This window comes from Lepisma saccharinum, chromosome 18 (assembly GCF_977018435.1).
Source record: "Lepisma saccharinum chromosome 18, izLepSacc3.1, whole genome shotgun sequence".
Classification (NCBI taxonomy): domain Eukaryota; kingdom Metazoa; phylum Arthropoda; class Insecta; order Zygentoma; family Lepismatidae; genus Lepisma; species Lepisma saccharinum.
Genome location: NC_139246.1, coordinates 34,716,663 through 34,741,601, shown reverse-complemented (window position 1 = coordinate 34,741,601; position 24,939 = coordinate 34,716,663). Strand labels below are relative to the sequence as shown.

The 24,939-nt window shown below is 37.2% G+C and overlaps 1 protein-coding gene across 2 annotated transcripts in view; it reads left to right on the top strand.

Annotated features, from left to right (window-relative positions):
* LOC146001955 (endoglucanase A-like) overlaps nucleotides 1-15,637 on the top strand; it is a 29,564-nt gene extending 13,927 nt beyond the window's left edge. For both annotated transcript variants that reach the window (XM_083139674.1, XM_083139673.1), the window contains exons 5-9: nucleotides 5,293-5,470; nucleotides 8,440-8,602; nucleotides 10,034-10,198; nucleotides 11,542-11,684; nucleotides 15,279-15,637. In XM_083139674.1, the coding sequence (XP_082995800.1) occupies nucleotides 5,293-5,470; nucleotides 8,440-8,602; nucleotides 10,034-10,198; nucleotides 11,542-11,684; nucleotides 15,279-15,486 (857 nt within the window). In that variant the 3' untranslated portion in view covers nucleotides 15,487-15,637. The remainder of the gene's footprint in view (nucleotides 1-5,292; nucleotides 5,471-8,439; nucleotides 8,603-10,033; nucleotides 10,199-11,541; nucleotides 11,685-15,278) is intronic.
* The last annotated feature ends 9,302 nt before the right edge of the window (nucleotides 15,638-24,939 follow it).

The window sequence follows — 24,939 nt, the reverse complement described above, 5'->3', positions numbered from 1 at the left end:
TGTCGGTTAACACTCCCACTGACTAGGAACTTGTCATACCGATCCTTAATTGTCTTTATGTCTGGTGGCTCCCGTTCAAACGCAAGTCTGAAATGTCTTTCGACTGAAATTGGCGATTTCGTTACACCATACCCCACCACGCAATGATCGCTCTCTCTTGTGCTGTCGTCGTTGTTGCTAATTACTCAGCACCTAAAACAAGCTTCTTAAGTTACTTTACATGATGCCGCAAACAGCAAGGCTCTATGTCGAGTAGTGTACTCACAATTGTAATTTGAAATCAGGGAGGTTTCATGTGGACACCCTGTATACTTCTTGTATGTACCAATAACAGTTCATTCATAATTTTTCCATGATCTAGACCCTAAAATACCTTATAATTTTACATTATTTAATTTTTGGCAATGATCATGTGGCGACTGTTTCAATAACCTTTATTGTTTTCCAGCTAGTTTAAAATACAGAATACATCTTTCCGTTTTTTGCGAAACATCTCAACAATTCACACAAAAAAAATTGTAATTTTTAAAAATTGATGAGTGATAGAGTTTCCAGTCTACAATATTAGAATTACTACGCTATAAGAACGACATTGGCGTAGCTACATATCGCGAGGCCCTGGGCGAGATTAGAATTTGAGGCCCCCATCCGTTCTTTAAATTTGAAATCTCAATGTGAATCGATACAAAATGTTCAGTCTCTTTGTCAGAAAAATATTATCAAATTTAAATAATAAAAAAATAAAATTACTGATTATGAATTAATGTTAGGATTAACACAATGTTTTCTCTATGGAGTCTTTAAATAATTTTTCGTATTTTTGAGTTGATAAGTTGCAAGGTTGAGATGCAATTTAAGAAAGCTTGATTGTAATTTTCTTTCAAGATGAAATCGTAACACTTTTCCTTACATTCGTTTTAAAATATTTCATCAGTTACACACCTAAGCTTTTATTCTGCTTTGCTGTTTCAGTCTTTTCTTTTCTTTTATATCCTCCGAATAAGAATATTATTTCCATATCGCGATCCCTACTCTATATTACTGATAACCAGAGATCGGATTTATATGTAGTAAAATGTGCTAAATATGTAAATATTATATTTTCACCAAAATATGGAGTTAAATATGGACTTAAAATTGTAAAAAAATTACTTTTTTAATAAAAATAAGACACAAGACGACCTACATAAAATACAGTTTCCAAAACAATGAATTACAAAATTTTATTGTGTTTAAACGTGAATCATTGACTATAAATGCATTCAATATCACAAGAAGTAATGGGAGTGTATTTCAAATTTGTCAGATATTCGCAAAAAATTCACACAACTCTTTCGGTCACACAGGGGCAGGCATGTATTATATCACAAATATGGAGTATATGTTGATGTTCTAAAATGTGGAAATAATACGTAAAAAATACCTAAAATATGTAAAATATGAGCCAAGACCTAATATATGTGCAAATATGGAAAATAAAAACTGAATTTCTCGAGTTTACATGCCATGATGCGCAAAGATAATGCAAAATATAACTGATTTCAGCTTCATACATAAATATGTATTTACATATAAATCCTTTCCCTGCGGACAACTGTACGTACTATCACTGCACCATTTACCCGTATCTGGTTGCACCCAGCTACTAAATTTCAAATATGGTGGAGAGCTCACAAAGCGAGCAAAAATTACTAATCTCTTGTCACAGTTCACGATGTCACAACAATCAGTCTGCATTTGTTGCCTAGGAATCGATACAAAATCTTAACTTTGATTCCCATTGATATTTAAACGATCACTTCCGACTTTCATTTAAATGCGAGACACGAACAATAACAGATTCGATACGAGAAATTATTCACAGCTTGTTTATAGCGGCGTGGCTTCCAAAATCAGACTGCTACTACGTCTGGTTTATTAAAAATATTAAATATTTGACGTATTCATTCAAATTGTAAAGTTTAACTACAATTTATAATCGGCTAAAAACAGAATGTTGTAGTTCTATCGGCCATAAAAAATAGCAATTTCCATATATTTTCCCGCTTCTAGAGGTATATGAGCCCCCATTTGTTTTGTATTTTTTAAAATTTGATTTTTATCTTTTTTGTTCAGATTCTTATTATAACTTTAACTACAACATTTCATAAAACTACTGTTAAAATATAAATCAATTTGAGCAACTTTAAGGATATGAAAAAAAATAAAATACAAAACAAGTCATTTTGTGGAAAAAAAGTTTTTGTGCTGGTAATATGAGCCCCTAGGAAAAAATAATAGAATAACTGGTTTGGAAAAATGTATGAAAAATTGAATCATACAAACAACATTTTATTCATTACAAAACCTTAAAAAATATATTATGATGTGAAATACCATAAAAGAGTTCATAACAAAATCATTGAAAAAGTCATTACAAAACCAATGGAAAGTGTCATTAAGAATGAATTGAGAGGGTCATTAAGAAACCATTTAAAAAGTTTTATTTTGTTTCTTTGTAATGCCTATTTACAAAAGTCGCAAATGTAAATATCCTTCTAGCATCCAGCGCAATCGTTGTGTGCCCACATTTCACAGATGAGACATTGCACCCACAGTTCTCCTCGGTTATCAGCCGAAAATAGACCCTCAAAGAACAGACAAACTGCTTCTTCATCACAGGGATTTTCCACTCCGATTGGTGTTTCTGAGACAGATTCCCCAAAATCGATATCTGATTCACAGGATTCCTCATCTGAATCTTGATGAAGCTTCGGTTTCACTGCATGCTTTGTTTTAGTTTGTATTTTTTCAGTAGGCTGTTGATCATTATCAACTTATATTCCTGTCTCGTCGACATTAAATACTCTATCTGCCGGGCGTACTCGGCTTCCAGGATATCAAAGAAATTATCGTCTGCCTCTTTGTTAAAGCCATTTGCTCTTGAAAACGATGTCGCAGCAGGTTTCAAAAGAGATAAAACATTGTTATAACGATTCATGAAGTGGTCGAACCAAGCTCTACCAGCTAACCCCTCTTCTGTGAATGGGTGATTAATTCCATTTCTTTGACACAGTTGGTAAGCTACTCTGCGAACATCTTGTCTGGTAAGACCACAGAATTTACTTTCCATCATAAGTAAATACTCGACTCACTCTGTTTCCAGCTCCTCGCCCATTATAGGTTTTCTCCCTAATTTTGTTAAAGCGGATTCTTCCGGTGGTTTGTCAACTCGAACAAGTCTTTGAAGAGTAGGTCTTGGAACAAGAAACATTTTTGATGCCTTTTCCAATCCCATATCTTTGTTTCTTACAGCCTTGATCGCCTTAACCATATCTTCAGTATTCCAGTTTTATTCTTTTGGTCTTGTTTTTTGGACCTAGCACTTTTCTTGGCATCTGAAAAGACAAAGTTGAAACCACTTCTGTAGTGTATATAATATGAGCCCCTTAAAATTTGGGGGCTCATATACCAAGCACGATGGGGGCTCATGTTACAACCCTCGCCATATTGGAATTGGAACACGCATAACGAATCTTTGTTACTTGCAAAATTACATAGTATCTACACAAAGACAATCTTTTAAACATGCTTTATCCAATGCAATAATACACTACGATGAGTTTAAATGAATAAGTACTGCAATTAAAAGCAAAACACTTACCTTTCAAAGTTTTTCAGATCGAGAAAACAAAGAGAACACGTTCACTCATAAACTATCAGCTGCAACTGAACGAGAATTCTCTGGCGGCAAAAGGCATTACTAAACTATCAGTTCAAATCGTCGCCTCCAGGTTGAGCGCCCTCCATGAACAGATATTAGGGGGGCTCATAATATATGAATGGCTCATAATACCACCTTTACCTCTATTTATTACAATGTTTTTTTTTCTGTAAGCCGTGGGACGCGAGGTCCCTTCAGGTGCGACGCCACGGGCGGTCGCCCACTTCGCCCACTCCTTGCTACGCCTATGAAGAACGACGCGAATATAAACAAATCCTATTGGTTGTCCGAATGGCAGCTGCGCAGGGATCTTGCACGTAAAAATACACACTCAATTGTATTCAAAGAGTTGCCGCACGGAAGGACCTGGGCCTCATATTTGAATACATCTCTGCAAACACCAAGGGTTCCATGCGTATGCTGGGTCTACTCTATAGTTTTACTGAAATAAACAACCTGTCTGCTCTCAGCACTTATACAAATCTTTCGTTTCACCTAAAATTCATTACTGTTCTCCGATCTGGTGCATGGTATGCTTAAAATTTATATAGACTAAATTCTGTTCTAAATTTCTACCTGGCCATTGTTCGTCACCGAATTCCATCCACTAAACACTCTTCTGAAAATCTTAAATATCTAACTTCCTCAAGAGACACATAAACTGGCAGACCATGTATTCCTGCACAAGATAGTTATGGTACCATCAGAAATGACCGCCTTCTGCAAGAAATTCCCTCTCGCACAACAAGAAGCACTTAACATCTTGCTTCTCAGAAGCCAAGGTTATGCCTCATCCAGCATTCCCTGTGCTACAGACTACCCAGCCAATTCAATAATCCAACAAGTCAAATAGATATTTTTGAAAATCAGGCACGTTTTAAAAGGTTGTTGTGCAAAAACGTTTAAGGCTCTTTATCGCATGTAATTATTGTCTATGTTGTTCTTTTTCTAATGTTATACATTACAATGAAAAATGACTAGCGCTGTATTTGTAATTCTTTGTTAAATAATAAATAACTACTCCCTCTGTCCCATAATTATTGTCCGGTACACTTTTGTTTGTTGTCTCATAATACTTGCCCGATATTCAAACTTTGACATTGGTGTATACAGAAGCAGAAAATGAAACACGGGAATGAGTCATACAACGTTATTACTCAAGGATCAGTACAAATTGGCCGATCAAGTATCCAAAAGAACATAAATAAAAAAATACCATTTTGGCATACCGGACTATAATTATGGGACAGAGGGAGTAAGTAAAGTCATACCACTAAAAAGGGTAGGTGCTATATGGAAGTTGTGGGACCATACGTTATGAGGTGTACAGCCACGACGAATATATTCTTGCAAATGTTACGATAACTTTCATCAGTACAGTGTGCAGGTTAAATACTTAAATTCTTTAAGCTAATATGTATGCTACTGATATTCAACGAACATAGGCATTATTGTAGTTGTAAGACATACCAAAGAGTGCGTGATGAACTGGTGCAAATGAAGAATAATTTTGAATATTGAAACACAACATTAATAGCTTATTCTTTCGCATAATTTAGATTGAAATGATTGTCATTTGTTTCTACCAGGCTCTGACGTTGCTGGTGAAACTGCGGCTGCGTTTGCAGCAGCTTCTATGGTCTTCAAGTCCTACGACGCAAGCTACTCGTCCCAGCTGCTATCACATGCAAGAACAATGTACGAGCTGTCAGATGGTTACAGAGGAAAATACACGGCGTCAATACCCGATGCTGCTTTGTGGTACAAGTAAGTCTCGTGTCACAATCTAATTACGATATCCAATGTCAAACGCATTTACTCGAATGAGAATGACACGCTAGGGTGAGGCACAAGTCAGGCACAAGTGAATGACACCACGGTCGCCAGACCTAATATCCCAGGATTTTTAGATGTGGGAGCACGTAAAGGCCGTCGTGCACTCTAAGAAAATTAAGAGTCTGAACCCCCGCAAGGAAAGAATCACAGGTGTCATATCCAAAATCACCCCTACCACGCTAGCACTAACACACTAGTCCTACAATTGAGAGAGTCGAATTGGAGTAAGTATTGAAGCAGATGGTTCGCATATTGAACATATGCTGTAACTGTAGCCAGGGTGCAAAATCATTGAAGACTGGGGAGGGGGGGGGGGAGAAAGATCTTAATCTATACACAAACATTATATATATATATATATAAAGTAGCAAAGTAATCCCTTTACTAACTGGTTCCAATGCTAATAAATTACAAATTAATTTATTTCATAATTATATTTAACTTGTATTCTTGTTTCTATTCTGTGAATATTGTTATTGACGTGGATCTGTCAATTATCCCTTGAAAAAGAGAGAGAGGCTGAGAGGGAGGGAAAGGGTGGGAAAGAGAGAGAGAGGGGGAGAGATAGAAAAAAGCATGCAACACTAACAAACACAATGCTTTGTGTGTTGCTTCGATGTTATTTTTAGTAAAGTATATTTGAAGTCAAAATTAATTGATTACCTTTTCATTGTTATAACAAAAACTCCCCCCCCCACAAACAAATTTGGTGGGGATTTTTTGAGGACAAGATTGTTTGTGCGGGGGAGAAATCCTCCATCCCACCCCATTAGGATTTTGCACCCTGGCTGCAACCATTACATATCAATCATGTGTATGCTTGTGTACACGTTTTGTTTTCTTAAATAACCTGTCATTTACCTCACCCGAAGGACGCCCGTTGAGGAGAGCCAGAGGGGCACTTGTCCTCCCTGAAATATCTGGAAAGACTTCATATAATACATATTTACATATTTATTGACCTTTAGAATGTATACATTCATAACTTTATCATACATTTCATTGGATCACTACATTTTCACTACATCTCATTACAAAGCTTTTCCTTCTGAATTTAATTGATATACAAGATACACTAGTTCATGGAATGAATCAGGATATAATACGTACTTTGTAATTAGAACATGAAGCAGACAGTAGTGCAGAACATATTGAGTGAGTATAAAATAATACTTTTTGAAACACATATACATATCTGAAGGGGGGGAACCTCCCGAAGTAGCCCACCTCCACCCGCGTACTTTCGAGGGTATGCTCTTAATGTCCTGGTACCTTTAAATAAACCAGGACGTCAGTTTCCTGAATTTAAACGGTTCCCCCGCCTTTTTATCCTCCTTCTTCTCATCTTTATTTTCATACATAAAATACAAGTACAAAAAAAAAGAAAAGAAAATACATGGAGATTCTATACATAGCTACATTTAATAATTTTTAGTTTGTATTATTTTAATAGACCGTTCTGGTGACCGGAACAAGTCTTAAGATTTCTTGTAAATTTACTGTGCATTTGTATGATTGGTAATTAATTAAACTTGTTAATAGTAGTTATGGATTAATTTATGTTGGTTTATTGGTTAGTTTTAGTTATCGTATAGATAGTAGGAAATGCTATGTACAGGAGGGACTTCATATACAGTAAAACCTCGTAAATCCGGACCCCAATAAGCTGGACTTCGCTTAATCCGGACAGGCAAAAGGCAAAAGGCAAAAGGCAAAAGGCAAAAGGCAAAAGGCAAAAAAAGCAGAATGAAAGGTTTTAAATGTGGCTAGAAGTCAAGAAGAGAACTTCCCAAAGAGTAGGCAGTCAACCACTGATGAAATTCTGTTTCCCGCAGACTTTGTACTGTACTGTATAGTGTATTTAGGCCTATGCTCTTTAAATACACCATAATAGTAGAACTGTTTTGTTGCTATAAACTGAGTTTTAATGCACTTTCTACTGTTTTTTTAGGTTATTGCAGTTAATCTGGACTTTCGTTAAACCGGTCAACTTATCCCCCCTTTAATCCGGATTAACGAGGTTTTACTGTAATTCAAATTGTGAAATTCTAGCTTAAAAACATAGATAGACAGTACATACAGTACCATGAAAGACAGTAGATGAAGTGATCTTTGATGCATTATGAGAATTTTCTTAATTGGGGGAAAGCATCACCTCAGTCAGCCCCCTCCACTTTCACCACTGCTTCTCCCTGAGAGAAACATCTTCCGTACGGCCTTGTCTCACTCTGTGTATACATTGTACATTAATTTGTGTTCAAAGTTCCAATGCTTCATGAGGGATCTAGCCTAGCAGTAAGTAAAACTTTATTTTAATATATCAGATTTACTTAAATCATTAGCATTTCAATCTATATGTTTTGTAGAAAGATTCACTTTATAGTTTATACAATTATAATCTTTTCGGCGAAAATGGGAAAAGAGAAATTTAATGAAAGACATCAAAATTGCACGAATATTTTAAGCTATTGGTTTGATACATTAGAGTATGAAATACATTTTCCATTCTTTCATAGCCAACTTTTACTACCCGCAAAAAATGAACCACTATTAAAAATTAATTTGGTTTGGAAACAATCATTATTATCTAACTTCTAAAATCTTCTTATTTTTCTCATCCATTCCACTCTAAACCTAATATTTCTGTGAATCAATAAATATTTTCTAAGAGTCAGTACTACTACGACTAATAATAATTGCTAAGGTTTTGTGATTGAAATTTTAGTGTTTTAAGATGTAGAGAAAATTTGAACAAAAAGGAAATTTTGCAAAACCAAAGGGTTATTGTGTTTTCTGATTATGGCAACATTGTTTTGTGGAAAAATGTATAGATTTTTGGAACATTTCAGTTCTAAAAATAAGAAAATATATCAAGAACTTTTGCTTAATTTAACTTGCAGCTCTTATGATTATCACGACGAGATCGTCTGGGGTGCTGTGTGGCTGTACAAAGCAACGCAAGAGCAAAGTTACCTCACCGCTGCTGAGAATTACTACCAGAGCATGGGCATTGGCTTCAGGGCTGTAGATTTTGGATGGGACAACAAACACGCCGGTGTTCAGGTAAATGCATTGGCTACAGTCAGTGACATGGAATGAGGCGGTTGACAGAATTTGCACTGTTGCCACATAGACCTGTTTCACCACTGAATTTGTATGAACTCGTTCTGTAATCCGTGTAGTACGTGACACAAAAATGGCATCACCAGTCTGTTTCCGTTTTAGAAGGACTGTGAATTCTTGGACTAGGCAAACCTGCATTGTGAACGTTTTTTACATCGTGTGCGGAAACCACACGTGACACCAGCGCTCTCTGTCTAGTCGCCTACTTTCGTGGCCCCTCTTATAGAACATATGCAAGGTAAATAGTGTAGTCTCAGAGTTCAATTATTCAGAATAGAGGCATTGGTTAGTCAGAATTTCCACAATCAATTATTCAGTGTCACATTACTTTAAAAGTCAGTATACTGCTATTGCATTATTAAAGATCCAAGTATTATTCAGAATTTTATTTCATGATTGTCCATAATTTCAGTATTTATTTATTAAAAATCCCGGTATTTTATTGTTCAGAATCTCTGCAATTTATAATTCACATCATTTTATTATTCAGGATCTCAGTATTATATTTTTAATAATGCCCCCTATAAGATTATTCAAAATTCCAGTATTTTGGGGCTTAAGACACCCAAAATTCAACCTCACTTCCAACAGTACACCCTAGACTGCATTGTTGCAGACTAACGAGGCCCTGGCTGGACTCACAGCTAGTATAATCCTCTGCGAGGCCTATGTTGTTTTATTTCCATGTCTTTGTGATTGTCCTCGCATTAATATCATCTTATGATCATTCGTCCTCATCTTCGCGATTAGCGAAAACTGGCAGAAAAGCGAAGCAAAACAAAACAAACCATTCCATAAATCACCATTCATCTCCATTGCCCAGATTAGTCAAAATGGAAGAAATGCGACGGTAAATAAACCAAATCAACCAATCCAGTAATTGGTTGTATTCAGCTATTAAGATTTCTGGTATTTCGTTCTTCAGAATCTAGGTAGCCTATTATGATTATTCATAATCCAGGTTTTAGATTATTAAGATTTTCCACATATGAATATTCAAACCCATAAACCCACTCATAAATTTTCTAGGAAGGGTTATATTCTCATTCTGATTGCAATTATGATTTGCAAAATTGAACGAATTAAACAAATTTCCCAATTAAAAGAAGAGATCGAAATGGGGTTTAACCCCCCCCCCCAGCCTTCTTTTAGCGAGCTCCTGAGCAGGTTCGCATTTTAGTGCATAGTGATTATGTACGTACATACATACATACATATATATATATATATATATATATATATATATATATATATATATATACACACACACACACATAGTAATCGTATTGTATTTATCTGATATCGAACAGAATTTCTTCTATGGTCAAGTAAATTTTACTGCATGGAATTAATTTTCTCTGTGAATTGTAGGTTCTCCTGGCTCAGATAACCAAAAAGAGCACGTATACTTCACAAATTCAACAATTCTGCGACTATATGATCAACGAGCAACAAAGAACTCCAAAAGGACTGGTTTACATTAGAGAATGGGGCACGCTCCGATGGGCCATCAATATCGGATTCATTTGTCTGGAGGTAAGTTCTCAATAGTATGCTATTCATGTAGGTTTCATTCATATGTTCCATAGATAATGGAATCTGAACTTAATGATGCGCTGTTATTGTTGGTACTTATGAGTAATATTGTAATAAAACAATAAAGTAAATGTGAGATAACTGGGGAGATATCTAGTGCTTTTCTAAATCATCTGCCTGTTTTATTCAAATCATTCAAAGCAATTCATTCAAAATCGCCTCGCATGGAGGAAGTGGTTCCGAAAGTACCCGTTAGGGGACACTCTTGGTTCTCAGCGCACAGAGACATCTATGGCAAAAGTTTGAAGTATGTCCGTATTGGCTAGATTTCAAGTTTCTCTGCTCATTCGGTATTTACATTGTTTTCCCATCAAAATATAGAACGTCTGTATTCAGTTGTAGTCTTCAGTTTGATCTAACAAGAATTCAAGTCTTCCCCATCTAATCCGTTTCTTTCTTTTTCTGTTTCTCTCTTCCTACTCTGCTACTTTTTTCTTTCTCCTTATCTCTTTCTATCTTCTTCTTGTTTTCTCTCTCTTTCTCTGACTGTTCTCCTCTGATTTATTTTTCTTTTCCTTTATCCTCTGTCTCTCTATTTCTCTCATTCTTTCTCACTGTTTCATTTTGTTTCCTGCTCTATTATAAATCTGAGTACAGTAAAACCTCGTTAATCCGGACTAATGGGGGGATAAGTTAACCGGTTTAACGAAAGTCCGGATTAACTGAAATAACATAAAGGACCGGTAGAAAGAGAATTAAAACTCCGTTTAAAGCAACAACACACATTTCTTATGGTGTATTTAAAGGGCATAGGCCTAAATACACTATACAGTACAGTACAAAGTCTGCGGGAAACAGAATTTCATCAGTGGTTGACTGGCTTTTCTTTGGGAAGTTCTCTTGTTGACTTCTAGCCACATTTAAAACCTTGCATTCTGCTTTTTTTGTACCTTTTTCCTGTTCGGATTAAGCGAAGTCCGGCTTATCGGGGTCCTGATTAACGAGGGTTTACTGTATTTCTAACGTATATTCTGTCTCGGTTATCTCTGGAGCTAGCGAAGGAAAACAATGCTCTGTGCAAGTAGTGACGCTAACGGCTTCACCAATGAATACGTGAAAGGGAATGGGATTGCGTGGAGGGGGAAAGTGACTGCAGCAGCAGCGTGTACTGCTTCGTTCTGCCCACTCGGCCTTACTCCAGAGATAGTCGGGACAGATTATAAGCTATTTGACTGGAGATAAGGGTGGGCTAACATTATTTACAGTGGGCTAGAGCCCACCCGGTGGCGACGCCCCTTTTGAGGACAACATTTTAAGAAAGTTCATCTCTTTTATATTTTCAGGCAGCAAATGCTGGTGTGGGGGATGCCAATACGTATGTAAACTTTGCCAAGGAGCAGCTCCACTATGCTCTGGGAAGCACTGGAAGGAGTTTCATTGTTGGCTGGGGAACCAATCCACCAACACATGTTCACAACAGAGCAGCGTAAGTTTGCAACAATCCATTACAAAAATATTGTTGAATATGTAATTTCTAGTTATCACATCACATAGAGAACATTACGTATCATGTGGGTTGTTACACGTCCTAGCAGCATTGATAACCGTGTGTGTGTGTGTGTATATATATATATATATATATATATATATATATATATATATATATTGGGAGGCTCATTACTTCTCCGCAGTGGTTCATGCAAGGAGGGGCGCTACCCCATTTTGGTACTCAGATACGTCAACGGCTGGATTAGAACTTCCTTCAATGGATTGGACGTAGGGGATCCGTGGAATGGGCTTCCTGATCCCCGGATTTGAATCGAATGGTTCAGCTATGTAGTGTAATACTTCACACCACGTATTTACATTTCAATAACAATGTTTTAAAATCTTCCACAATGTGTGCGTGTTTGTGTTTGTGTATGCGTGTGTGTTCAGGACACACACTGAGAAGCATCATGGCGGCAGAGAATACGCCTCCAATGACCAGGAGACTTCCGTTTCTGCACGCTGCCATTGGCTCTATTGTCTGACTCATCTTATCATGTTGTGACACGGTTGTATGGCAACGCTCATTGGACAGATCTCTCTCTGATCATATTATTACCAGTGCGTAGTTAGTGATCGGCTAGTTTATTGAACTCCCTAGCCTAACTATTGCATATTTTGGGGGGAGCAGGAAAGGGTTTTGTAAGTCCTTGCCTTGACTCATCTCACCCAACAGGTCGATACGTGCCGGGGCTTGCCCCGAGTTGATATCTTCCTGGTGATGAGGCCTGCTCGAAACGGTTTATTATCCATCTCCTGAATGGAACTCGTTCGGATGAAAGCCTCCACTGCCATGGTCCGTGCTTGAACCGGCCAACTGTCCATGAGAGACTGCTTGCGAGACTTGTAGCTGACTAAGCAGGGTTTCCCTTATCGCAGAACGCGATACCAACCTTGCGTTCTGCGATTTGCTTTCATTGTTAGACTCAATGCGTAAGGTAATAATAATAATAATAATAATAAATTTTCTTTATTCAGCGGGCGAGGTTCAGCCAAGGGCTGCTCTGCCACCTAACCCTTGTCAATGTGAGAATACATATGAGATGATTAAAAACTTATGGAGCAGTAAGCTAAACGTAAAGTAATAATAATAATAATAATAATAAAAATAAAAATAAAAAATGAAGAAAGAAAAAAATACATAGGAATTAGTTGCAAAAAAAAGTGTAACTAGAAATAAAAAAGACAATAGTAATAATAATACAATAATACAATTCCTTATAGTGAGTGACTTGATACCTTCAGTATGTGCCCCGACTCTGCCATTGTTCCATTAACAGCAGATCTTTTATTTTACCTTTAAAATATAATGGGTTTTTTACACTAGCGATATTTGCAGGCAAATCATTCCATGCTTTGGGAGCCGAAAAGGAGAAAGAGGATTTGTATGCCGTGGTAGAGTGATGGGGTAAATCGAAGTTGTTCCGCTTACGGGTAACATACTGATGGATTTCCCTACGGGAATGCATCTTCTCAAACAGGTACTGCGGTTTACCTTCTGTCAGTATGCGGCGTATAAAACAGAGATAGTGCAACTTCCTTCTGTTTGCCATGGTAAGAACCTGATTATTATTTAAGAATGGAAGAATATGATCGGATCTTAGGTTAAGGTGTTAGGTTAAGCTTGTTACCTTTAGTTCTCTTAGCATAAATAATAAATTTGCTGTGTATTTATGCTAAGAGAACCAAACCTAACAGACTTAACCTTACAACGTAAACATTCCGAGTCTGACATCAGAACGCAAGGTTGGTATTGCGTTGTACGATAAGAAAGACCCGACTAAAGCATGGAAGACTTCTGCGCATGCGCACCTGCGTTCCGAAAAGATTGCCAAATGATAGTGGTAGATACAATATGCGCCACCCTGTATATATGTGGAGGTTAAACTTTATACCACCCTACCAAAATCAAAAACGTTCCTGCACTTCCTAGTATTATTTGTAGGATTCATTGTTTGTATTCTCGTCACTTTCTGTTACTCCCGTATTATTTGTTTTTATTAGTCGCACATTCTTTGTCTCGCACTTCCTACTTGAATAAACACAAAATCAACTTCTGTGAAACAAATTTAGTGTTAATTTCTATAATACACAAGCTGATTATACCCATCATTAAAGCAATACAGACAGCTTAAGAATTGTATTGTTGTTACCAAAGGCGCCCGCAAGGGGGCAGAGGGAGCACTTGTACCACCTGAAATATCTGCAAAATGTTCATGTAATTCAAATGGTAAAATTGTAGCGATATTTTATTAGAAATAATATTGCTTTCTGTGATTAACAGACAGTAAGTTACATCAATTGTCTACTATGGCTAATAAAGTAACAAGAAGACATTTCACCAGAGATAGAGTATTATAATCATCTTAACTGCCGTAAGGGGCCATGAAGGATAACAGTTTGATAGTTGTGCAATGTCAAAAAGTACAAAAAGAGAAATAACTATTCATAAACTAAATGATAGATATTTATGGAAAGGAAGCTAGGCGATTCCAGTTTCTACTTAAATAGTGGACTCAAGTCTGAACTTGTCAACAACGCCAAAGTATTTTCAATTTCAGAAGAGCCCAATCCTATAATATTTGAGATTATACGTATCTTGTTTTTCTACTGAAAGTCTGTGTTGTAATAAGAAACACAATTATGGTCTGAAACTGCCAATTGAGTATTATGAATATTTTCTTCTTTTTTCCCTCTCATAATTCTTGTTACTACACAAAATGAAATTTTATATTACTATTACCATGACAAATCAACCAAGATCTGAACCTTGACATCTCAGAAATTGATAAATTTTTGGTACAGTGGTAGAACCAGTAAAGTTGACGAAAAGTGCCAAATTTCAGATATTTTCGCTGCTTAGATTTTGAGTTATTGACTTTCAGAAAATAAAAAATCCCAAAATTAGACGACATTTTGAAATCTTTAAACAGCTGTACATAAAAAAACTATGTTACCTAGAGAGTTCAAATTGGTGTCATCCTCTTCTGCTTTTAATGAACTTTAATTTGAAATGCAACATGACTGTGGTATTTGAATTTTGTAATTTTTATAAAACTCGAAAGAAAGTTTTTTGAAAATCTCAAAAACACCTTTTTTAATTTTTTATATATATGTTTTGAAGACATCAATTGACTATTTTCGTATTGGGACGGCAATGGGTTCCTATGGAAATTATTTTTCACACATATGTGTAAAATTTATTAAAAAAAGGTCTTGCAGTTTGAAGACGAATTATTCGTATTTTAATTAACTATAAAATTATTGTACTGAGCAAAGTGTTGATTATAGGGCAGAATCCTCTGATCAGTTGGGTATTGAACATTAATCCTAAAACTCTGCGTTAAGAATGGAAAACTTTGTGTTACCGGGATAGACATTGTTACCATATTTTGTTAATTTTTGTATTACTTAGTTCAGTGACCTTAATCAGAAATCACTGGATGAGATTTTAATATTTGTTGTCTCAAATTCAATTTCAATCTGTAGTTTTGGGCAATAGTTTGTACAATATAATATCTACTTTTTTCAGTTCTTGCCCTGACCCACCAGCACAGTGTGGCTGGAGTGTGTACACTGGAAGCCAACCAAACTACCACGTTCTAGCTGGTGCCATGACCGGAGGTCCAGATCAATATGATAATTATGAGGACACGAGACCAGATGCTACGCGCAACGAGCCAACAAATGACTACAATGCGGCTTACACAGGAGTTCTTGCCTACTTTAACAGCCACTAAGACTGATTTGCAATGTTGTCCACTAATCTCCTTGCACTAAAGTGTACAATTGGTTGAACTAGAATACTGCACACACTTTGTAAACTAATTCTTATGTCCCTTCACTCATTGTATTATTATAGACCTAATAAAATTTGAATTCAGTACAGTTCTATGTAGAGGAAGATTATTTCCGTAACATCTTTGGCTCTTATGCATTTGAAGCATCGGAACGAGTCACAACTCTCGAAGCAGCCAATTAACCGACCGAGCCTCTGACGTCATCTCAACCCAGAACCTATCGCTAAGCCCGTTGCTCAGGTTCTACACGCCCACTAGGCCCGCTAGACAGATTCGCGCAGTTCACCGGAGCTGTTCCGAAAGTAATTCGACTTCTACTTTGGTTTTTACAACCCCGTGTTGTAGTGCAGAGCTAGGGAACGGATTTTAAGGTGCAGCATCTTTCCAAAAATATAGCTGTTTTCATACCGATTCCTTTGAGATATGTATTTTAGGACATGAAATCAAGTAAAACGAACTTTGTTGCACTTGTTTACATGTTTTCGTGAGATTAGCACAATTATTCCAGTTTTACCCTCTCCTTCATGCTTCATCACCTTTTTCCTTCCATTTCTTTCATGTCTTGTTAAAAAATTGGACAGAAAAATATATGATTTTCACTCTTCTTGAGCAGCTACATAAAATCCCATAGTCTCACTTTGTAGAGCAGAACGAGAGCTATAAAATGGTATAATATAATCATTCCAGCTTCAATAGTTCCCAAGAGAATGTAGCAAAACCCGCGAGAGAAAAACAAACTTCAACAAAACCGATTCTGCAGAACTACAGTTCTCTATGAGGTCCGCGCGCATTATATACAGAAGGCGCAGAAAAGGAGAGCATTGAATCAGCACTTTTTTTTGCACCTCTTTGAAAACATTTTCAGAACTTTTTTGGCCTTTACCTATCATAATTTTGCACCTTAAAATCATCTCCCTATACATAACTATTATGAATGTGTTGCTTTCAAAAGATAAGTTTCATTTTCAGGCGCGACTCAAAATAAAACTTTGACCCGGCGAGGTCTTCCCATTCTGCCCCCTTTCTTTCTACCCTGGTCCTAACATGACCATGTTATATATTTACGGCTTCAATGACTAATTTTAATAATAATAATACTTAAGTATTTTAAAACTAAGGCTATTATTTTTCGTCATTAAAACCTTATATACGTATACCACCAGTGGCGGCGTCGCCATCTTTGCCCCCCTACTATGCTGAAACGTATCTACATAGGGAAATAAACTATCTTCCCCCAGTTTTGGCATTTCTGTCCCCCCCCCACAGTTTTGGAACCCAATCGCCGCCATTTTATACCACGTTTAATGTAAGTATGAGTTTCTTTATTAGCTACATAATAATATAAACTACTGTAACAAAATAACAGTAATCTCTCATTTTAATTTCTACATGATTTTACAATATACTTATTATATTATGCAGTAGTAACTTATATTAATATTTATCAACAAAAAAAATCCATATTTTTTCAAAACAAAAGCCAAGTACCTGTGGGGAGAATTTTTTTTCTGGTCAACTTGTGAATGCGGTTTCATTTCTTGCTCTCTGATTGGCTGTTGGAAACTTACTGTGCTGTGATTGTGAGAATGGCTTATTGCCTATTTTTTTAGCGCAAATTTGCTGCTTTCTAATCTAATGTAACCTAACCTAACCTAACGTACAGCGCAAACAAGATATTCTCTCAATCACAGCACCGTAACTTTCCAACAGCCAATCAGAGAGCAAGAAATGAAACCTCATTCACAAGTTGACTGGAAAAAGAAAATGCGCACCCGGGGGAGTCACATTGTGGTTCGGATCCCACTTTAAACTATAGGGCCAGTACCTCGGGTTGTCGCCCGGCCCTAATCCGCCCCTGTTCATTTCCTATACATAGGCGGCTCTGGTAAATTGCAACGTCATCGAAACGGGCACTGAAACTGAGATCCTTCGCCCCCCTTTTACAAGATTAAATATTTTAAGCACTAATTTACAACAACTGTAATAGCTTGTAAACCTTGCTGTACTAATAGTCATTGATTTCTTACTACCTGGATGCCGAAACTGGCCCGCGGGGGGGGGGGGGGAGGAAGTTTACCTTTCTTAGTAGACAAGACTTAGCAAAAATGTAAGGGGCAGCTGCTGCACATGGGGGCACGCTTACACAAATTATCCCAGTTGTGGGATGACATCCTCACGTTCTCCCCACTTCGAGCAGTGAACATGAGAAATTAGACAACAGGAGATTTTTAGAAATTAGAGAAGACTAAACTCTAGAAAAATCAGTTGCTAAGCTACTTTAAAACTTACGGAGCTAAAACAAACATCGAAAAAGTAAGAAGTTAATATACACTGGTAATCAGTAGAATTTAATATGTTGCCTCTATCTCACAAACAACATAAGTCTAAGAAATTACAAGCACTGCAAAAGGTGAAGTGGCTATCTATAGAACTATTCTAAAAATTTGTACGAAACCATTACATATCAGTGGCGGTGACTGGGTTCCAAAATGGTAGGTAAGGTGTCTAAACTGAGGGTGGGAGGCAAGGGCAGTTAACTTTCCCTTGGTAGATAAGATTTAGCATGGTGCGAGAGTAAAAGTACTGTGCGTGTGTGTGTGGGGGAGGGGGGATTACCACCACGCTCTACTGAATCGTCGCCACTGTTACATATTATTTATCTTTTTTGTATATGGATGCATACACAGTAACACAATTCAAGTTTTTTACTTTATCCCCATAATGAAAAAAATGATTACATTTTATAGAGTAAGTATGGTTCTATGAAATCAATAGGTGTTAAATGATTTTCTTGTTCCCATACTGTACGTATTTAACATGTCCAACAGACTCAAATTTTCAACAACAGATGGCACCTCGGACTTAATTTCTGAAATTATAACGTAAAAGGAACGGTTGAAAATAATTTAGATCTTTTTTTCTAAAGTATATTCTACGTAATATTATGCATTACACGGAAATAACGAGTTACAATTGTTTGAATCCTACTTAACATATCTTTATTAATTTGGAAGGTGACTTAACTTTTTCTATTAGATACTTCATAAGATTGAATATCATATGGCGCCATTTGAATACCATATTTATACATAATTAACGTGAACATTTTCCAATATTTTAGCCGGTCCCAGTGGTGGAGTGGGTAACACATCGCGCTACGACGTCAGTGGTCCAGGGTTCGAAACCCGCCATGGGTTTGTGAGGATCCAATTTCATCATATCATCACTCATCCTCATCTTCGCAAATTTGCCACAAGTGGCACAAAAAGCGAAGTAAATAGAGCAAATCCATCAATCAAATCCAATATTATATTTAAAAGAAAACTGTGGTGCGTGTTATAGTTACATGTAATAATTCTGACATCTACATGAAATCACGTTTAAGTGAATATTTCCCACGATTTTTCACCTTCTGTAGGAACCTTTTTGCATCACCGAGCAAAGCGGCGGGGTTCTGGCGAGAGATGGAGCGTTCACCTACCGTCACACGGTAGCTGTAACATCGGTAACATCGCATTAGAAATAATTTAAAATAGCTTCCTCAAAACTAGTGTACAGTGTATGAAGCTATCACGAACAGACATAGTTGTGACTGACCCAAAGATGTTCATTTATTTCATTTATTATGTTTTGTTTAATTTTTGTCTTTAATACACAAGATGATATATCTATGTTATCTCTATGTGAGATACTTTTCTGATATTTTTGTGAAGAGCGCATTATGTCATGAACTAGATTGCGTTCTTAGATGTTATGAACGGAAACCGCTGTTGTAATGTTACTCCTAAAGGAAATGAGTCTACTTCACTCGGTTTCAAATGTGGCGGCGATTAGGGGGGGCGTGAGGGGTACAGTTGCCCCCACTTTATGCCACTTTTACCCCCGCACCATGCAAACCTCAGGTACCAAGCGAAAGTAAACTGTTCTTGCCCTCGGTTTGGTACCTTGCTGCCCCCCCCCCCGTCACCCAATTTTGGAACTGAATTGCCGCAACTGATCCTAAGAGTACCTGAAGTTCTTCGTTTCCAATTTTTTGTAGGTCTTCCAAAATTATTGTATGAAGCATGTAATCTTCAGATAACACGCTATCTCTACTTCATTATATCTAGGGGCATTGGTCGGTTATTATTATTATTATTTTTTAATTTTTTTTTTCAAAATTGGTGTTATTTTTCTTACTTCTCGTTTTTATTTTCCTCAAAAATTAGCCTTTATATTTTAGCATACTTTTCTGATACAGGGTTTTCCAAAAGTACTTCACACATTTAAACTCACTACAACTTTGTAATGAACAGAGGTATATAAGTTTTTAAAGTATTACCTGGCAGCACTGCATGGCTGTCATCCTCATCGCCACACCTCCAACTGCGCACCATCCATATCGATACATTTCTGCAATTAAAGACCCCGGTGCAAAAACCAGACAGCTCCAATTTTTGGTCAAAATGGTTCTTTTTGCTGTAATCCATCATGAAAAAAATGCTCTATCTGCTGGTGCAAGAATCAGACAGCTCCACAGATTTATTGCGTAGTAGGAATGGAGAAGGAGTTGTCTGGCTTGTTTCTGCCAGCGCATCATCGCAGACAGCTCCTGGAGCAGTCTGGTTCTTGCAGCGGCTATAGTTCAGTGCTCGGCCACTCGGCGGCGTGCAGCAGTTGATATCGAGACCGCACACTTCAATATGTATGTTACTGTTGCTTCTAGCTATTGCACGTGAATACCCCTTACTTCTTCGACATTTCATTCTTTTCTTAAGTTTTTCGTGTCTCGTGAAAACTTTTATAATTTGGAGCTGTCTGGTTCTTGACCCGGGGTCTTCAATTTCGTCCTGAATCTGAAATGGCCGTGATGCTTTAAGGTCATCCAGATCTCTTGGCTTTTCCGCGTACACTTCCGTCTTGACATATCCCTACAGCCAAAATTCACACGGAGCTAGGTCCGGCGACCTTGCGGGCCATGATGTGGGTTATCTGCGGCCAATCCACCTGCCTCTTGAATCGACGCCATCTTGGAATCACGTGATCTTTCGCAATCACCTGATCATCTCAACGTGTAGTGTTGCCAAGTAAAACTTTAAAGATTACAGTGCAGTACAAACTTTATTTCACCGAAATATTTCAGTTCGTTACAAAGTTATTGTGAATTTAAATGTGAGAAGGACTTTTGGAAAACCCTGTATACAAGAAATTAAACCTAAATTTTGCTTTTAATTTAAAGTGTAGGTTACGTGGACTATGTCCGTTCGTGATAGATTCATACACTGTACACGAGTTTTGAGGAAGCTATTTTAAATTATTTCTAACGCGACAAATACCGATGTTACAGCTACCGTGTGACGGTAGGTGAACGCTCCATCTCCCGCCAGAACCCTGCCGCTTTGCTCGGTGATGCAAAAAGGTTCCTACAGAAGGTGAAAATCGTGAGAAATATTCACTTAAACGTGATTTCATATAGATGTAGGAATTATTACATGTATAACACGCACCACACTTTTCTTTGAAATAAAATATTGGATTTGATTGATAGATTTGCTTTATTTACTTCGCTTTTTGTGCCACTTGTGGCTAATTTGCGAAGATGAGGATGAGTGATGATAGGATGAAATTGGATCCTCACAAGCCCATGCCGGGTTTCGAACCCTGGACCCCTGACGTCGTAGCGCGATGTATTACCCACTCCACCACGGGGGCCGGCTAAAATATTAGAAAATGTTCACGTTATATTTGTATAAATATGGTACGTTCTTATATGTTTAAGCCTAAAACACAATAATCTTGGATTTTCCAGATATTGTATAAGAAGGAAACAATTCGCATCTTATACAAAATGCGCCTAATTTCGCTAGTTCGAATGGATGAAAAATATGTTCAAAACGTGCCACTGCACATGTATAAACACGTTTTTGCAGCAAATTAACTTTTTAAGGTGCTACTGCGTTTGCGAATAATCAAGGGGCCCGTTCCGAAAGTCGCACGAGTTTAACGCGTTAAACGAGTTATGGTAACTGGCCGTTCCATAAGTGCTTCCGTGCGTTTCGTGAGTTTCATTATGCTGTCCCAAAAGTCGCATTCCGTGCGTTTCGTGCAAGAACGAGATTCACCAAACGCACGGGCCAGGAGGCTGGTTTGTTCCGTGAAAGTCGTCTGCTCCTTGCAGACAAAGCGCGTGCTGATGGATTCAAACTGTATTAGTTCGGAAAATGTATTATAATTTTAACAGATAGCGATATGAAGCAACATGCACAAGACGAGTATGCCTTGACCGTTCGTAGAATGTGATTAAAATGAGTAACAGTGGCCATAATAGAGTTTATTTTTGCCGTAAGGAAATTCCTTCCGCTGACGCCATGCGGAAACTTTCTCTAAACAAAACGCTGCGCCTGCGCTTTCGCCTAGAGTGTCCCATAAGTCCGTAAAATAACTGGTTTCACCAGATTTACGAGCCCAGTTATTTTCGTTGAATGCGTTCGTTTCGTTAAGACTTTCGGAACGCACCCAAGGTAACGCAATCGTATAAAATTTTCTGCGTTCGACGCCAGAGATATCAACTGGATATCTGGACTTTGACTACTAAGACGATCTCAAGTTCTGCATTTCTAATCTTCGTGTAGGTTTTCCAGTATAATTGTCGGAATCACTTAAGAGCGCGAGGGATCCTTTCCTCGAGGCTAATCTCTCCGCGGCAGCTGGGAGCAGTGTTGTCAACTTAGCTCATTTAGAGCCAGGTCCGGCTCTTTCCAGCATTCGTTTGGCTGTGAACTGAGGCGCCCGCCCCCTAGCTCCACTATACCATCACTGGCTCCGGCCCACATACACCAACATTTTCCATGAGTAGGCTTACCATACGTCCGGGATTAGCCCGGACAGTCCTGGTTTTTTAGAGCTGTCCGGGTTGATGTCCGGGATTGCAAAATGTCCGGGGTATTGAGAATCTGAACATGAATATAGCTACCGGTATTGAATATTCACGACCAGAATTTATGACCGGCAAGGATCGATTATACCTTTTCTGATTTACAAGAGAGTGCACAAGTTATTAATGAAATTGTAAAAGATGCCGTAAATATTAATGACCTATTTGATGAACAAGGTAATTCAAAACGAAAAGGTAGGTTGTGGTTCAAGTTCTGAAAAAGTACCAGATACTGTTGAAGAGAAGTGGCAAGCAATTTTTAAGGTGTTTCAAAAAACTGATATTTCATGTACCAACATTTCTAAAATGGTTGAGTTTGCTACGACTTCGTTTGGAACATCTGTTCCAGTTGAGAGAGCATTTTCAATTACGGGGAATATTTGGTCTGCAGAAAGCGGTAGACTTCTAGTATCCACTGTTAAACATCTGCTGAAAGTTAAAATTAATTTAGAACTTTCATGTTGTGAATTTTATGATGTTATTAAAACAAACAAGCCATTTCTGAAAAAGTCATGTCTAGTGTAAAGTACAACTGAGTGAACTAACAGATAAATGCTACCTACGTATAACAGAGGGGCTTCCTAAACATCAGAAAATGTATTATTCAATTAAACATTTGAAAATTAATTGATTGATTTTAGAAAATAATATTAATATTTTTTTGTACAATTTATAGTTTAATGTTCCAATAAAATGTTAAGGCTTTTAAGTCATTTCAATTTATTTTTGTAAAAAATCCTGAAATTTAGCAGTAACGAGTTGATCGCGAATATCAAGGTTATTAGAAGTAAAGGTTGGGCCAGTCCGTTGTTTACTCGTGATGACGAAACGACGGTAAGAGGTGAATTAATCCATGAACTGAATTCCAAATGTATGCGCTAGTGTTGCACTATGCAGATAGGAAACCATGCCAGAAACTGAACACATGAAATAGAGTAGGCTACACAAATGAGCATTTCCACCCATTTACATTTTGTGGCTTCAGACAAATTGAAAATAAATATCGATAGGTACTTATTGTTATGCGGGGCCGAATATTATTGATCGGAACGGGATTTTTTTTTTGTAAAAAAAATTCCGACATTCGGGAAATATTCGCAATTTTTCGACTAGTTGGGAAATTTTCAGGACGGGAAATTTCCGAAATTTCCCGAAGCTCTGGAAATCTCAAATTCTACACGTCATTTTCACTTATAGTGATTGTCTTTGCATTTCTGGAATGAAAACTAACAATTTCCGGTAAGTTCCAGACACTTGCAATGTAGAAAACGTCAAGAATTAATAACGACTGCTCGGGATCCAGAAAAGTAGGGAAGTCATTTGCTGAAGTTGTGTTGTTATGTTATTTTACGTTGTGATATTTCTTTAGTTTAGAGTGAGTGAGTGATTCTAAAATTTTGTGTACATCACATAAGGACAAAACTGAGGACAGCCCACACACAGTCCTACAAAGATCATTCTGGCTGTAGGTCCAGACACCAGAGCATCGTTAGTCTCCAAAACGCAGTCCAGGATGTACTCCGCGAACATGAGGTTGAGAATTGGGTGTACTTTGTACTACGCCCCTTCTCTAGTTTACGCTCGACGAAGAGGATGAACGATGATTTGATTAAATACATTTCACAGCAAAGACAAATTTACTGTGCCATGTTTGTTTGTTTGTATTTTAACAAATGATGATACTTGCATTCCACTTTTGTTTCTGACAAACTGTTAATTGTTATAAAATGTAAAATATATTCACATTCTCATCCGCTAATCATATATTTATGCCGTGCAAATAAGCAATAAATTTGATATTTCATAACTTGAGCATTTGAAGCAATGATAGTATCATTCATTTGTCAGAAGTTAAGTTTAAGATGATACAAGGTATATTTATTTAAACTCATCCTCATACCTATGTGGGAATTATGTAGAAATTAATGAAAATGAACAGTAGTATTAATCGTGACAATATATAGCGTGAATAATAATTTTGGATATGAAGCCTCGCAGCAGTGGTTCTTAACAATTATATGAAATATGAATTGGAGAAAGGTGGAGGAATTGTGCGCTTGCGACGAGCTACATGACATTCGTTCAACTTATTGATTTAAACCAGACAACAACGACTCAATAACTGAGTCTCAACGATCTTGAAACGTGCTAAATGTCATTAGTTCGAATTATTTGTTTTAAGAAACTTTGCCTAATAGCGCTGGTGACGCGTGCAGCGCACTGGGAATGAAATTTCTATACCTTACGATTCCAAATAGAAAATGCTTAATTTACAAATAACAACATCCACTTTCCATAATAACGACACTAACCCAATTTACAAACACATGCGGAATTCCCCCCTCTGAAAAGGAAGAATTACACATTTAAGCATTGTCACGAATAACCAAATACAGATGAAAGAATATGTTAAAGAATGCAAATATGAACACAAAGAAACAATGAACTCATTTATTGAGTTGAATAATTACACATGTGTC